The sequence below is a fragment of the Stomoxys calcitrans genome, chromosome 1, assembly GCF_963082655.1.
Source record: "Stomoxys calcitrans chromosome 1, idStoCalc2.1, whole genome shotgun sequence".
NCBI lineage: Eukaryota > Metazoa > Arthropoda > Insecta > Diptera > Muscidae > Stomoxys > Stomoxys calcitrans.
The window spans coordinates 178,577,704-178,594,495 of NC_081552.1; the positions used below are offsets into that span (position 1 = coordinate 178,577,704).

A 16,792-nucleotide genomic window follows, 5' to 3' on the forward strand; every position below is an offset into this window, starting at 1 on the left:
TTTGACATTGCTATGCATGGCATAACTTTAATGAGTCGCATCTGAATCTTGTCTATCGGCTTTCTTCCGTTTTTATAGAAATGTCGTTCAGGCTCAGTTAAAGTTGGTCTATTTCCCAAAATAAAACTCAACCGCCTCCTTCTATATTGCAATATCCACCATATCAAAATGCAAATTTGCCCATGAATATTTCATTAAGGAGCAGGTTTAACAAGTTTAAGCTCAATGATAAGGGCCTCCTTTTTGTAGCCAAGTCTAAACGGCGTGTCGCAGAGCGACATATTTTTGGAGAGAAGTTTTTACATGGAAAAGTACCCGACAAATGTCGCCAGCATTTTTTTCTGATGTTCCCGCCGGAATCGAACCCAGGCATTCAGCGTCAAAGGCGGTCATGCTAAACTCTGAGCTACGGTGGCCTCCAAGTTTAACAGTATTACTCAGACATAGTATGAATTTAGGCTAATTAAGCAGTTACTTCACTGAAAGCTATATCTTTGCTTTGTTATATGCTTGTGACCACAAAAACTGTACACAGATCCTATTTTAGTCTATTGTCTCTGATGTAAAGTCCAAACGTTTTTCCAGACACCAATTATTATTCGGAACCAAATGGTTACTAGTCTTGATTTAGAGTTCTAACTAAACCTTTAATCTTACACCCACAAATTTCTAGGTGCTTTATTTTCAGAGGTTTGCACAAACTTCCCGAGAGAACTATGGCCTAGAATCGAAATCCCTCGGCCCAAAGTACATATCCTCGGTTATCGTAGGGATTTTTTTTGTAAGTACCCGATTATATACAAGGACCAAAACTTTATTCGGTACTGAGGCTTGCTTTGGACACGGTAAAGTGAATATCATTTTATTTTTTCTTAAAAAAAGATCGAAACTTATGTTCAAGAATTTAAATGAGGCAATACGTTTTATGGGTCTCATATTCAATTATGAATGATTTGCTAATTAGTGTGTCTCCTATCTTGTAGGGGAAGCCATAAAAAATGTATTTATCAATAGGAAAAGCCAGATTTGGATATACATAGCTGCCATATAGACCGATCCTCTGATTTAGGGTCTTAGTCCCATAAAAGCTACATTTATTATCCGTTTTTGCTGTAATTTGGGACAGTGAGTTGTCTTAGGTCCCTCGACATCCTTCGTTAATTTAGCCCAGATCGGTTCATATTTGGATATAGCTGCTATATACACCGATTCTCCGATTAAGGTTCTTAGTCCCATAAAAGCCACATTTATTATCCGATTTTGCTGAAATTTGGAACAGTGAGTTGTCTTAGGTCCTTCGACATCTTCCTTCAATTTGGGTTTGATCGGATCAGATTTGGATATAGCTGCCATATAGGCCGATGCCTCGATTTAAGGTTTTGGGCTCATAAGAGGCGCATTTTTTGTCCGATGTCGCCGAAATTTCGGACAGTGAGTTAAGTTAAGTCCCTTGACATTTCTGCAATATGGCACAGATCAGTTTAGATTTGGATATAGCTGCCATATAGACCGATCTCTCGGTTTTAGGTTTTGGGACCATAAAAAGCGCATTTATTGTCCGATGTCGTCGAAATTTGGGACAGTGAGTTGTTTTAGGCCCTTCGACATCCTCTTTCAACTTCAGTTAGATCGGTCCAGATTTGGATATAGCTGTCACTCTACTCTATTTAAAGTATTGGCCCTAAAAAAGGCGTATTTATAAAAGTTGACACAGTGACTTATGTTAGGCTTTTCGACATCCGTGTCATATATGGTTCAGGTCGGTTTATTTTTAGATATAGCTATTAAAAAACCAATATTTAGTTATACACAATTGAACAATGACTTGTACCTATTAGGTTCAAATCGGAACATATTTCGATATAACTGCTACGGGACATAAGGTATGCAATTTTAACCGGATTTTGATTTTGCATTTCCTGTCATCAAACAAAAATTCAAAAAAAAAATCCCATTGACTTGATTAGATATCATACTGTTAAACAATTTCAATGCATTGCTTTCCATTTAATTTTTGCATATTTCGTCATTGTTTTATTTTAAGGCCAACGGCGATTCATTTCATTCATGACGTACAAGAAAAGAAATCTCTTCAAAAGCAAGTAGTTCCCCCCTTTTATTGTTCATCATTATAAAAATAATTTAAAATTTCGCTAGACAATTTATAAGATTTTAATCGAAACCATAGCGAACAAAAAAACTACATTTATTAAAACAATACAATTTTGCCATAAGAGGTGGAAGGGGTTGTAGCTCGCCCTACTTCAACACAAACAAAAAAGCAAAGATATCACAAAACAGACAAAAGTTCATCAATGGTTGAGACTTCAACAATACAAAAAAAAACAAGTAAAAGCGTGTTAAGTTCGGCCGGGCCGAATCTTATATACCCTCCACCATGGATCGCATTTGTCGAGTTCTTTTCCCGGCATCTCTTCTTAGGCAAAAAAGGATATAAGAAAAGAGTTACTCTGCTATTAAAACGATATCAAGATATGGTCCGGTTCGGATCACAATTAAATTATATGTTGGAGACCTGTGTAAAATTTCAGCCAATTCGTATAAGAATTGCGCCCATTGGGACTCACGAAATAAAATAGAGCGAACGATTTATATGGGTTCTGTATCGGGCTATAGACCGATTCAGACCATAACAAACACGTTTGTTGATGGTCATAAGAGGATCCGTCGTACAAAATTTTGAGGCATATCGGATAATAATTGCGACTTCTAGGGGTCAAGAAGTCAAGATCCCAGATCGGTTTAAATGGCAGCTATATCAGGTTATAAACCGATTTGAAGATTATTTGACACAGTTGTTGAAAGTAAAAATAAAATACGTCATGCAAAATTTCAGCCAAATCGGATAGGAATTGCGCCCTCTAGAGGCTCAAGAAGTCAAGACCCAAGATCGATTTATATGGCAGCTATATCAGGTTATGGACCGATTTAAACCATACTTGGCGCAGTTGTTGGATATAACAACAAAACACATCGTACAAAATTTCATTCCAATCGGATAAGAATTGCGCACTCTAGAGGCTCAAGAAGTCAAGACCCAAGATCGGTTTATATGGCAGCTATATCAAAACATGGACCGATTTGGCCCATTTACAATACCAACCGACCTACACTAATAAGTAGTATTTGTGCAAAATTTCAAGCGGCTAGCTTTACTCCTTCGGAAGTTAGCGTGCTTTCGACAGACAGACGGACGGACGGACGGACAGACGGACGGACATGGCTAGATCGACATAAAATTTCACGACGATCAAGAATATATATACTTTATGGGGTCTCAGACGAATATTTCGAGTAGTTACAAACAGAATGACGAAATTAGTATACCCCCCATCTTATGGTGGAGGGTATAAAAATGAATAACTGGGTATGGTTTTAATAAAATGGCGGAATTGTTAAATGCCTATAAACTATGTATTAAACATATAAAAAAATACCAACAAAAACCGAATCAAAAATGCCAACAGCAAGAAATTTGGCCACCAGAAACATGAGTTAAATAACACCTATACACACAAATAACAACAAAACGTATAGAAATAAAAAATACCTGGAAAAAAATTAAATAAAAAACCACAATGGGCCCAAGTGAATGGTTTGGCTTGAGTGTGTTGGTAATGGTGTTAATTTTTTTTCTTTAGTCTTTTTTTTTGGCATTTCTACAAATATCCCCAAAAAAAAGTCACGCCCCATTTTTTTAAACATACACGCTTTTATTTCTTTTAAATTAAAATTCTTTGCTAGTTTTTTTTCTTTCGCTTCAACGTTTGGTATCTTTGCTGTCTACAATATGTTGTTGAAGAACAAAACCAAAAATAATTAAACTTGTTGAGATTTCTCTTCTTGTTGTTTTTTTTTTTTGCATTCCACATTAGTCTGACTTGTTCTAAGATATCCATGAACATTGCTTTTTTTCTAATCATACACGACAGAAATTACTTTGTTGCCGGCTACTGTGTGCCTGCATTTCTTAAGCAAATTGGTGATTTGTCATTTGTTCTATACTGTCGATTTTTTTGTGTTATACCCTACACCATAGGATGGGGGTATACTAATTCCGTCATTCCGTTTGAAACTCCTTGAAATTTACATCAAAGATCCCATAAAGTATATATATATATATACTTATATATATATATACATATATATATATATATATATATATATATATATATATATATATATATATATATATATATATATATATATATATATATATATATATATATATATATATATATATATATATATATATATATATATAAAGGGTGATTTTTTTGAGGTTAGGATTTTCATGCATTAGTATTTGACAGATCACGTGGGATTTCAGACATGGTGTCAAAGAGAAAGATGCTCAGTATGCTTTGACATTTCATCATGAATAGACTTACTAACGAGCAACGCTCGCAAATCATTGAATTTTATTACCAAAATCAGTGTTCGGTTCGAAATGTGTTCATTCACCGTTCAGCGATGAGGCTCATTTCTGGTTGAATGGCTACGTAAATAAGCAAAATTGCCGCATTTGGAGTGAAGAGCAACCAGAAGCCGTTCAAGAACTGCCCATGCATCCCGAAAAATGCACTGTTTGGTGTGGTTTGTACGCTGGTGGGATCATTGGACCGTATTTTTTCAAAGATGCTGTTGGACGCAACGTTACGGTGAATGAACACATTTCGAACCGAACACTGATTTTGGTAATAAAATTCAATGATTTGCAAGCGTTGCTCGTTAGTAAGTCTATTCATGATGAAATGTCAAAGCATACTGAGCATCTTTCTCTTTGACACCATGTCTGAAATCCCACGTGATCTGTCAAATACTAATGCATGAAAATCCTAACCTCAAAAAAATCACCCTTTATATATATTCTTAATCATCATGACGTTTTAAATCGATCTAGCCATGTCTGTCCGTCCGTCTGTCGATAGCACACTAACTTTCGAAGGAGTAAAGAGAGGCGTTTGAAATTTTGCACAAAGATTTCTTATCAGTCCATGTTTGGATATAGCTGTCATATAAATCGATCTTGGGTCTTGACTTCTTAAGCCTCTAGAAGCAATTCTTATTCGATTTGGCTGAAGTTATTCACATGGTGTTTTGGCATGACTTCCAACAACTGCGCTAAGTATGATCTAAATCGGTTGATATCTTGATATTGCTGCCATATAAACTGATCTCTCAATTTGAAACTCTGAGCCACTGGAGGGCGCAATGTTTACTCGATTTGCCTGATGTTTTGGGGTGGTATTTTTCCATGACTTCTAACAGCCTGGAAATGTACGGTCCATATCGGTCAATAACTTAATGTAGCACATATATATTTTGAAAAAGTCATTCAAAAACTTGACCAATGCTATACATGGTGGAGGGTATATATGATTCGGCCCAGCCGAACTTAGCACACTTTTACTCGCTATTGTTAAGATTAACAAAAACGTTGCTGTTGGTATTATATGAGAATTTGCAATAGAAATACAAATCGAGCTTTGTACACAGGTTTAAGGAATATGGAACCGAAAGTAACCTTTCTGTAAACTCGTACCAAAATGTCTGCAAACAACGTTATTGTATTTTATCGGCCAGTCCCAGTAGCATGCCATTTTAAGTGATGCAAATGCAAAGTTCTAGTTTTAACTCATTAATAGCCAAGTCTAGGCGCCGTTTCGCTGAGCGACTACTCGTCGTAGAAAACCTAAGACTCCGTTAAAATGAAGACTTTTATTTATCATTGGAGTAAAATTTGATTCACCAGCAGTTGTTGTGGCGATCCTCGTCAAGCTTCTGCATGTGAGCAAACTCGTTTCGGTCCAAAGTACCGATCACCAGGGGAACAGGGTGCCCATTGTTTATTTAAAGGCGCCAATAACTCGCCTTGTCACATCGGGCATCATAGGCACTCAGTATTTGTGCAAGAGCGGGTGCCGCTCGGCCTATCACCGAGACTGTTCACTCGATACCGCTGATTATATGCGACTACCGTTGCAGCTACTCCATATAGAGCATTCCACTATCCGCAACCTATGGACTAGCTTGCAGCTAGGATTCTTGTGACAACAATGATCACCACACAGATCGAACCCTAATGCTCCAGCCTGTGTGGTGTTCACAGCTTTCCCGTACCAGGTACAGATACTTCATGTTGGCCATGAACATTCCATTAGGGAACGGGGGCAAATTTGTCACATATCAGTGAGTGTTGTCCGATTCAAGTTGAAGCTCAATGATAAGGGACCACTTTTTATAGCCGAGTCCGTATGGTGTGTTGCAGTGCGACACCTTTTTGAGAAGTAGTTTTTATGTGGCAAAGTATTTCACCAAATTTCGGCAACATTAGGAAGGGATAACCAGGATTCTCGCCAGGATTCATACCCAGATGTTCAGCGTCATAGGCGGACATGCTCACCTATGTGCTACGGTGGCCTCGCTAGCGAAAAAATTTTTTCGCTCGAAATTGCAGACTCATTTCATGGAAATTTTTACTCTTAGAGAAAATTTCACGAGAATTTTTCATTTAGAGAAAATTTAATGAAATTTTTCTCCTAATAGAAAATTTCTTAAAAAATTTTTCTTTAGAGAAAATTTTATAAAAAATATTCTAAAGAATATAAAAAATAAAATTTTTTTTTGGGAGAAATTTATGGAAATTTATTTAAGAATTAATTTCAGAAAAAAATAATTAAATTATGTTTTATGGACATTTAGTCTCCAAAGGAAATTTTTGCTAGAGTTTTCCTTTAAGAAAATTGTACTTAAATTTTGTCTTTGAAGACATTTTTAATAAAATTTTGTCTTTAGATAGTTTTTGCAGAAATTGTATTCGTTTTTATGCCCTCCACCATAGGATTGGGGTATACTAATTTCGTCATTCTGTTTGTAACATCTCGAAATATGCGTCTGAGACCCCATAAAGTATATATATTCTAGATCGTCATGCCATTTTAAGTCGATCTAGCCATGTCCGTCCGTCTGTCTGTCGAAAGCACGCTAACTTTCGAAGGAGTAAAGCTAGCCGCTTACAATAACTATGCTAAGTATGGCGCAAATCGGTATATAACCTGATATAGCTGCCATATAAATCTGGGATCTTGATTTTTTGAGCCTCTAGAGGGCGGAATTCTCATGCGATTTGGCAGGAATTTTGTACATGACTTTCAACATACATACGATCAATATCTTGATACAGCTCCCATATAAACCTATCTCCCGATTTTGCTTCTTGAGCCCCTACAAGGCGCAATTCTTATCCAAATGAACTGAAATATTATACAATGAATTCTACAATGTTCTGCATTCATTTATGGTCCAAATCGGACTATTGCTTGATATGAATAGAATAACATTTCTTATTCAATATTCTTTGTTTGCCTAAAAAGAGATATCGCGCATAAAACTAGACACATGCGATCCATGGTGGAGGGTATATAAGATTCGGCCCGGCCGAACTTAGAACGCTCTTACTTGTTATAATATGTATTGACATTTTATTACATCACTACTTCCACTTTGACATAAGGACGGATATGCCTCAATCTCATTTGGAAATGTTTCTTAGTTCATAGGTATACTTAACTATGGGCATATCTATTAGCCCTCCCGGCAATGGGAGCTAACTCACGATGCCCCAACGCCCTGCAAGAAAATAGTGATTTGTAACATATATATCCTTTAAATAATAGATTTGAAATTTTTTTAAATGTAATTTAAGATGTATTTCAAATTTATGAAGTTTACGATCACTAAGCTCATCTCGAAAGCGAAGTTAACACATTATTAGAAACAAGTGAAACGGTGCTTAGTTCGGCCGGGTCGAATCTTATATACCCTCCACCATGAATTGTATTTGCCAAGTTCTTTAAATAACTTTTTCAAATATATATGAGTTATATCAAGTTATTGGTCGATATGGACAGTACTTGTCATAGCTGTTGAAAGTCATAGAAAAACACCACCTCCAAAATTTCGCCCAAATTAAATAAGAATTGCACCCTTCGGAGGCTCAGAAAATTAAATTGGGAGAACGGTTTATATGGCAGCTATATCAGGTTATCAACCGATTTAGACCGTACTTGGAACAGTTGTTGGAAGTCATACCAAAACAACTTATGCAAAATTTGGATAAGAATTGCGCACTCTAGAGGCTCAAGGAGGGTTTAAAAATAATCCTCCTCTTAGCAGGAAAAAATTTACTTTAAATTAAGTTTTTAATATATTTTTTTTTTATTTTTAAAAATTAATTGGACTTTGAAATCATTTAAGCAGAACTTTATTTAAAAATGTTCTGCTTAATTTCTTTTTCTTGTATATCTATTTTTATCACCACATTTCAAGGCACATGTACATGTACTCTACACCCCATAGCAGCAATACAATGCAACAACAATTAAAATTCAATTCAATACAACATCGACATCTCGATTGATCTTAACAACACAAAAGGCAACAGAAATGGGGTTTTTCAACAATTTTTTTTCGCTACATACATATCAGCACCATAGCAGATTGTCAACTACAGTAGCAGGTACTTGTGAGCCTCTTTTTTGTATAGTAGTTTTTTTTTAAATTTTTTCTTGTTGTTTTTTTTCTACTAAAACATGCTACGAAAATTTGAAATTGTTTACAATTGTTTTCGTTCGATATCTGCTACTATGTCACATCATACATACAATACATCGATTGCCTCCACACATTTGATGGTAGCTTTCAGCGTAATTGATTTCCTTGGCAATACCAACAAAGAGTTAAAATCAGACACAACAACAACAAAAGCAAGAAAAATAACATAACAATAGACATGAATGTTTTGCTGTTTGCCATCGAGCTAAACATCATCGTATCCTTGCGAAACGATGCCTCTACTCTGTAAAAAAAAAAAAACAACAAAAACATTTTCTTTTGTAGCTTGCAACAGCCAGCACCCAACATGTCATTTTGCCAATTGTACAAATTTTTTGTTTTGTAATTTTACATTTTTTCATTTAACTAAATTCAAATTTTATTTCACTTTGCCAAAGCCAAATGTAAAAGGCCAACCAACCAAGCCAATAGTGTTGTGAGTTCTTTTGCCTGCCGTCATGCCTATGGGATGGATGGTGACATCAATACCTTAGCAAGTTTTTGTGGCAAATTACAGGGGCAACAATGAGTGTATATTTAAGCACGAAATGCTAGACAAAAAAATTAATTGATTGAAAGAAGAAGAAGAGGAAGAAAGGGTGTAATACTCTACAACTTTTGATGTTGTTGTTGTAGCCACATGTCTATATGTGGAGGTGGCGCTCGTCAAGCTCCTATAGGTAAGCAAGCTCGTTCCGGTCCACAGGACCGATCGCCGCGGCGACATGGTGGTCATTGTTTTTTGAAAGGCGCTAATAAGTCGCTTTGTCATATCGAGCATCCTAGGCATTCAGTATTTATACAAGAGCCGGTGCCACCCGGCTTCTAACTGAGACTCTCCGCACAATACCGCTGATTGTTTACGACTGCAATTGCAGCTACTCCTTATGGAGCTCGGTAGCTCGCAGCTAAGCTTCTCGTGATAACAATGAACGCCACACAGATCGGAGCTAAAAGGTGCAGCCCATATGGTGCTCATAGTTATCCCTTGCCGGGCAAAACCTTTGATATCTTATTCTAATATATCGGTGGCTACATATATTAAGGGACTGAAACCAGTTATTGCTGCTTTAAAAGAGAAAAAAACATCTTAAATCCGTAAAATTGTAGAAAAAACAAGTAAAAGAGCGTTAAGTTTGGCCGGGCCGAATCTTATATATAATCCACCATGGATTGCAGTTTTTTCATTGACTTTTTCAAATATATAAGAGCTATATAAAGTTAAAGACCCATGTGGACCGTACTTGCCATGGTTGTTCGAAGTCATGGTAAAACAAGTGAAACCGTGGTTAGATCGGCTGGGCCGAATCTTTTATATCCTTTGTCGAGTTCTTTTCCCGGTGTATCTTTTTTGGCAAACAAGGGATAAAAGAAAATAATTGCAATCCCATTGAAACTATATTAAATTATGGTCCAATTCGGATCATATTTGAATTGAACTTTGGAGACCATAGTAAAAGTCATTATGAAGGGGTTAAAGAAGTAAAATAGGGAGATCGGTTTATAGGGGAGCTGTATTAGGCAAAAGACGGTTTCAGACCATATTTTACACGGATGTTGAGATCCTGTGAGAAGCTGTTGTACAAAATTTCAGCCAAATCGTATAATAATTGGGCCCTTTAGTGGCTCAAAAAGCCAAGATTCAAGATCGGTTTATATGACAGCTATACAAGGTTATAGACCGATTTGAACCATACTAAGCACAGTTATTGATCATCATAGCGAAGCACGTCATGCAAAATTTCAGCCTAATCGGATAGGATTTGCGACCTCTGGAGGCTTAATAAGTCAGGACCCTAGATCGGTTTATATGACAACGATATCAGGTTATAGAACGATTTTAACCATACTTAGCGCATTTGTTGAAAACCATATCAGAACACCTCATGCAAAATTTCGGACAAATCGGATAAGAATTGCGCCCTCTAGTGGCTCAAGAAGTCAACATTCAAGATCGGCTTACATGGCAACAATATCAAAACATGGGCCGAAATGGCCCATTAACAATCCCAAGCGACCCAAGTATTGTGCATAATTTCAAGCGGCTAGCCTTACTCCTTAGAAAGATAGCGTGCTTCCCATGGCCCATTTGCAATCCCCAATGGCCTACATCAATATTGAGTATCTGTGAAAAATTTCAATCGGCTTGCTTTACGCGTTCGATCTCTATCGTGATTTCGACAGACGGACGTACGGACGGGCGATTAAGAATATATACTTTATGGGGTCTTAGAGGAATATTTCGAGGTGTTAGAAACGGTGTGACTAGATTAGCATATAAAAAGGATTAAAATGCCGAAATAGTTCGAAATCTATCAAGAATATTAGAAAAATGTATTAGCTTTGGTTATCCTCCCTCCTATGCTATGAGATCTTCAACCATGTAAAACTCCTCTATGAGCAGGCGGTTTCGGTTGTAAATATGAGCACCCCTTATCACTGAACTGTATTGGAACATCTCTCATTTATAGAGAAAAATTGGTTCCAGAAAAGTGTTCTGATAGGCTTGATACTGCTGCGCTGATTAACTTGTTTTGAAGCTCAATAAAGAACTGCCCAGCTGTAACTGTTGTGAGGCTTGATTAATTCCTGGTTTTTGCATTCGTAAGGCCTGGTATCCCCATGCATATTTTCAAACATGGAGTTATATAGCCTGGTCAGTAGTTGTCTTTTAGGAAAATTCTTCTCTTGGAAGAATTTGTTGCATTAATTCATCATAAATGCTACAAAATCTTACACTCTTATTTTATGGAAGATTTTAGTGCCTAAATTCATCAGAAATGCTACAGACACTTACACTTTCATTTTGAATATATCAAACTTAACTTCAATCTAGTCATACTTAATTTTGAATGCCGCCTATTGAAATATCGAATAAAACTTTGTAAGATTTTCTTACAATAGAAAAAAAAAGTGTGCCTTTTTACAGCCTTTAAAGCACATATCAGCTTTATCTAAATCTGGACCGATTTTGGTGAAATACTGCCCACGTATTGGGATGACAATTAATTTGTATATATCCGTTCAAACTTGTGGCTACTACAGCCTTAAAAGGTCATATCGGACGAAAGATATATATGGGAGCTCTACCTAAATTTGGACCGCATTTAATGAAATTTTGTGCATGTATTGGGACGTCAAATAAAACACCTCATGCAAAATTTTTTAAAGATTGCAACAAAACTGTGGCCTCTACAGTCTTAAAAGGCCATATCGAATCAAAGATATGCATGGGAGCTATGTCTAAATCTGAACCGATTTTGATGAAATTCTTTGCATACATATGAGAACGTCAAATAAAACATCTCATGCAAAATTTTGTAAAGATGGGACCAAAATTGTGGTTTCTATAGCCTAAAAAGGCCATATCGGACAAAATATATATATGGGAACTATATCTAGATCTGGCCCGATTTTGTCATAGTTTTGCACGCACATGAGGACGTCGAATAAAACACCTCATTCACAATTTGGCATAGATCGGTCCATAAAATCAATAGCTTTCGTCCTTGGACCATAGAAGTGACATGTGCAAAATCGGACTGCGAACTATACCTAGATCACAAGAATACATGGGCAGACAGACAGATGGACATTGCTCAATCGAATTAGGAAGTGATTCTACATATCGATGGGTCTAGCTCTTCTCTTTTTTAGCGTTGCAAACAAATGCACAAAGTTATAATACCCTGTACCACAGTAGTGGTGTAGGGTATACAAAAAGTCCTCTCCTAAGCCTCGTTTTTGTAGGCATTGGTTAAAATCCCGCCAAGAGCTTTGGCCTGTCGCGGTATCACCATGTACTGCACATTGGCAAAATTAGATTTATAGCGGATTGTAATTGCTACCAAAGTTAAACTGTTCCCTCACTAATGCAAAAAAAATTAATTGAGCCCTTCAGCCATGGTGAACTTGTGTACCGAGAAGTATCACTCAGAAGAAAGAGGTTGCATCACCGGTTCAAAAAGGGGTCCCTTACTATTGAAATAAAACTTCAGAGGGACATCAATCGTTGACATTGGGGAAGTCTGCCCGGGTTTTTTAATCTATGGTATCGGAAATTTTGCAATTTTTCTATTATGTTGACATTTCAGAAGTGATTAGAGTTTCTTGTTTATGATTCTGTTTTATGTATTTTTTTATTTTAAATTACTCCCGATAAAATGTTCTATCGATTCCTGCTAACATGTTTTCTAATTTCATGAATTCAAAATTTTCAAAAAATTAGTCATTCTTTAATTTTTTTCAAACAAAGTCCTTATATATATATTTTTTTAATTTTTAATCAATAAGTTAATTTAAAACAAATTTTTTCATACACACCATTACTAAACACACACCACTGTCATTACTGTGCACTGTCATTTAATTGGGTGGAGTTTCGGATGCTTCACACAAAACCAGAAATTTTCAGTACAAAAAAAAAATATTCAAAGACTCCACCAGACACAAAGCTTTGATAGCTTGCAGAACACTTTGTTTTCTTTCTTTTTTTTTAACAGAAAAAAAAAGATTTTTTAAAAATTTGTAATTAACATTTCAATATTTTTCTGCAGAAAAGCATAGAAACACAAAAATTCTTCTTCTTCTGCCTTGGGTTGTATAACAAATCACTTGATTTTTTTTTATTTATTTTTTTTAATTAAAAATAACTTAACAACCGTTTGCCGGCGGTAAATCCACAAATGCAGGGCAGCTTTAGATTTTTTTTTTATTTATTTCTCAGTTAATAATGCACAAATTTTCTTGATAATCTTTGGTGAATTTTGTTGTTTTGTTTCCGTTTTTTGTAATAAATCCTGGTTTTTTTTTAATTCTTTTTCAATAGAAGAATTTACGATATTTTCATTTAAAACTTGTATTGTGCGGCTACGGCGGCGGCGGCTATGACGATACGTTTCACACTAGTTTTCCTTAAAGCACGCTATTGCGTTTCATACGTGTGTGTATGAGAGTGTGGCGTAGTATTTTTTTCTTGGTGAATATGGAATTTTTTTCTTGCTACTCGGTGTCTCGGCGTGTGGAAAACAAACGGACGACACGAACGAACAATCTGCGTAACAGTCAAAAGTAGACTAACATGGGTTACTTGAGCATGTACAAAGTGGTGGTGTACAACAAATGGGAATTACACGACAAACACGACACACAACACATATACAACAACATCGTAGTCGTTGTCGTCGTCGTCGTCATCATCATCATCAACACCACCGGAGTGGCAACAACAATAACAATAAGAGCGATTTGAGCAGATACAAGCCGATGAAGGTACATGTATAAACATGCATAGAGCATACACCACACCACACCACCACCACCATCAACGCTATGGCCATTCATGGAGCCACAATACCAACACCAAACCAGCCTTGCTCTCAAAGAAAACAGCTCTCTTACTCTCTGCTGTTGGCATATTTGGGTGGTGTGAGATTTTAATACGGCCCAACCTCCCTTTTTTGAATGTTTGCACCATGAATTGCTGAGAGACTGAGCTAAGAGTGACTGAATTTGAGAAAGAGAGAGTCAGATTATCTGAGAGATATTTAAAGATACTACTCAGCAAAAGGCTAAAATGACTTAGTGTGAGATAATGAGTATAGTCATTATTATCATGGAGTTTTTTTTGCAGCTTGTTTGGGTGGTGAATCGATAAGAAATAAAAACCATACACACATATACTTGTGTACGAACTAAATGCTGGCTCAATTTAGATACTATTTTGGTTTAAGGATTTTAGCTGAGAAAAAAGTTATTGAGAGCCAGAGAGGAATGTGGAGAGAGCGTAAATCTGAACGAGTTTTGTACTTTTATGCTTATGCTTCTTCTTTTTCATGTTCTTGGTTGAATTTCAATTCAATTTGTATCTTGTAGATAGGTTTTGTATTGTATTAAGTGGTGGTTTTAAGTATCTTTCGCTTGCTTTTTTGTTGTTTTGTGTGTTTTTTTTTTTTGCTAGGTGCTGCTGCTGTTCGTCTTCGTTATGTTCCCATTAAACAGAGCTACACACAGACAGACGTTGCGTTGAATGGACAGACAAAACGAAGTGGCAGGCTGACTGGCTGGCACACATATACCCAGGCCATATCTTATATTTGTGAGATACTTACACTCTTTTTGCTGTTGGGTTAATAATAATCAGCCGTAACAACAGCAACGGCAACTACTCACAGCTCGTCATACTGCTCTACAACAAAGCAGTTAGTAGTTTAGGGTTGTATGTGCATGTGTGTGTGTGTGAGAGTGTTTACGTGTGCATTTGATGTTGTGGCTGTTGTTGTAGTTATTTTGTTGTTACGTTTTGTTTTATTATATGTTCATTCATGCTTAAAACTCAATGGCTGGCTGACTGACTGGATGGCTAACTTGGCTGGTTGGATGGTTGACGAGTGCCTTATCATGGTTGTAGTAGTTGTTATTGTCGCTGTTGCCGCCTTTTTGTGCCATTTGAATGGTCGGTCAACCAGCAGTTTTCAGCACAAGAGAGCCCGACGGAGGGGGGCTCTCTATCAATTTGATGACGGATGGACGAAAAAGTGGACTTAAATGTGGCCGGCTGATTGCTGACTTGCGGGCTGGTTCACAAATCACATTCGATATTTCCATATGAAGTAAAACAGGGCATAAATTAATACATATGTACGCATACATACACAGCCAAGCGAGAATATGCACACATATGGGCCAGTCTATATATGAGGCTTTGATGTATTCAAAGAAAATATCGCAACTGCTTATTATTTTGTTTAAATCCAAGCCAAAATTAAAAAAAAAAACATGAAAACATTTTTCAAAGGTGATTATTTCCTCATTAATCTGGAGGTACTTTTGAGAGTAATTTAAACCTTACTACGCTACATTCAAAATAGTTTTTTTTTTTAAGAGAAATGACTGTGGGGTGTTTGCTGAATAGACAAACTCTAACTATTGTTGACCGTTGCACATTTTAATTGGGAATACAGACCTACTTGGTCAACTTTGCTCTCTCTACTTTATTTTCAAATAAACGTAATCACGTAAAATTGCGCCTGGAATATCCAATCTCCCTTCTGCTAAAGTTGAATTTACGTGTGTCCACAGAAGAAAACGCAAAAAAATTTGCAATTACAAATTTAATTGAAAAAGATTTTGTTAAAAAAAAAAAAAAAAAAACGATTAGGGATATATTTGTAATTCTTTTTGTATTTAGCAGACAAAAGTGTCCTTGGAACACAACAAATTCTTCCCGAAGTTTAAAAAAAAAAAAAAAAATCCCAAAATACCCCTTACCGACAAAGATAGTTTTTAAATCGAAATTTTTTAGTAAATTTGCTGTTGAGTATACAAATATTGTTACACCCATAGCAAAAAGTTTGCGAAAAATAGCAAACACTGTGTGCTGTACATTAGTAGTTAATTTTGCTGCTATTGTAGCAGTAGATCTTCTATTACAACAGTAGTACTGCAATTTCAGAGAAGTAGGCTTACTGCTGAAAAGTCTGTTGTTTGCTGAAATGACTGCTGCTTCTTTATGAAAGGGATGTTAAAAGAAACTATAAAACACTTATGTAAATGTGTGTCTCAGTGGATGTTTATAATCACCACTGAATGCAAACTTTCCATAAGCTTTTTGCTTTAAATATAGATACAAAAGGCCATGGGAATCATGTGAATTTTAGTAGAGCAATAACAACAAATGCGAGCTAGCTCAGCCACATTCAGAAAAGTATACCAATGGATGGATCAGGTAGCTTCTTTACAGTTCTATTGCACAAATTAAAATCATCTCTTCCAACAAATTTTCTAAAAAATTATAAAAAAAATGTCTAAAGTTATCAAAAAAGCTACATGCAAAATTTCAGCTAAATCGGATATAAATTGCGGCTTGTAAAGGTTCAAGATATCAAATCGGTTTACATGGCAACTATATCTAAATTTGAACCGATATGGCTTATTTGCAATCTTCAACAACTAACATAACTAGTTAGCATCTGTGCAAAATTTTAAGCGACTAGCTCTACGTGTTCGTCCGCTATCGAGATTTCGACAGATAAGTGCATGGTCAAGAATATGTGTACTTTAGGTCTTAGACGATTATTTCGAAGTGTTACAAACGTAATGACTATATTAGTATACCCCTATCCTATGGTGATGGGTATAAAAAGGTAACCTCCAA

At 36.2% G+C, this 16,792-nt stretch overlaps 1 protein-coding gene across 1 annotated transcript in view; it reads right to left on the reverse strand.

Moving 5' to 3' along the window:
• Window positions 1-13,699, reverse strand: part of LOC106093407 (homeobox protein araucan) — a 60,976-nt gene extending 47,277 nt beyond the window's left edge. Inside the window, exon 1 of the mRNA XM_059371073.1 lies at window positions 12,961-13,699. Within this exon, the coding sequence (XP_059227056.1) occupies window positions 12,961-13,002 (42 nt within the window). The 5' untranslated portion in view covers window positions 13,003-13,699. The remainder of the gene's footprint in view (window positions 1-12,960) is intronic.
• Between the last annotated feature and the right edge of the window lie 3,093 nt (window positions 13,700-16,792).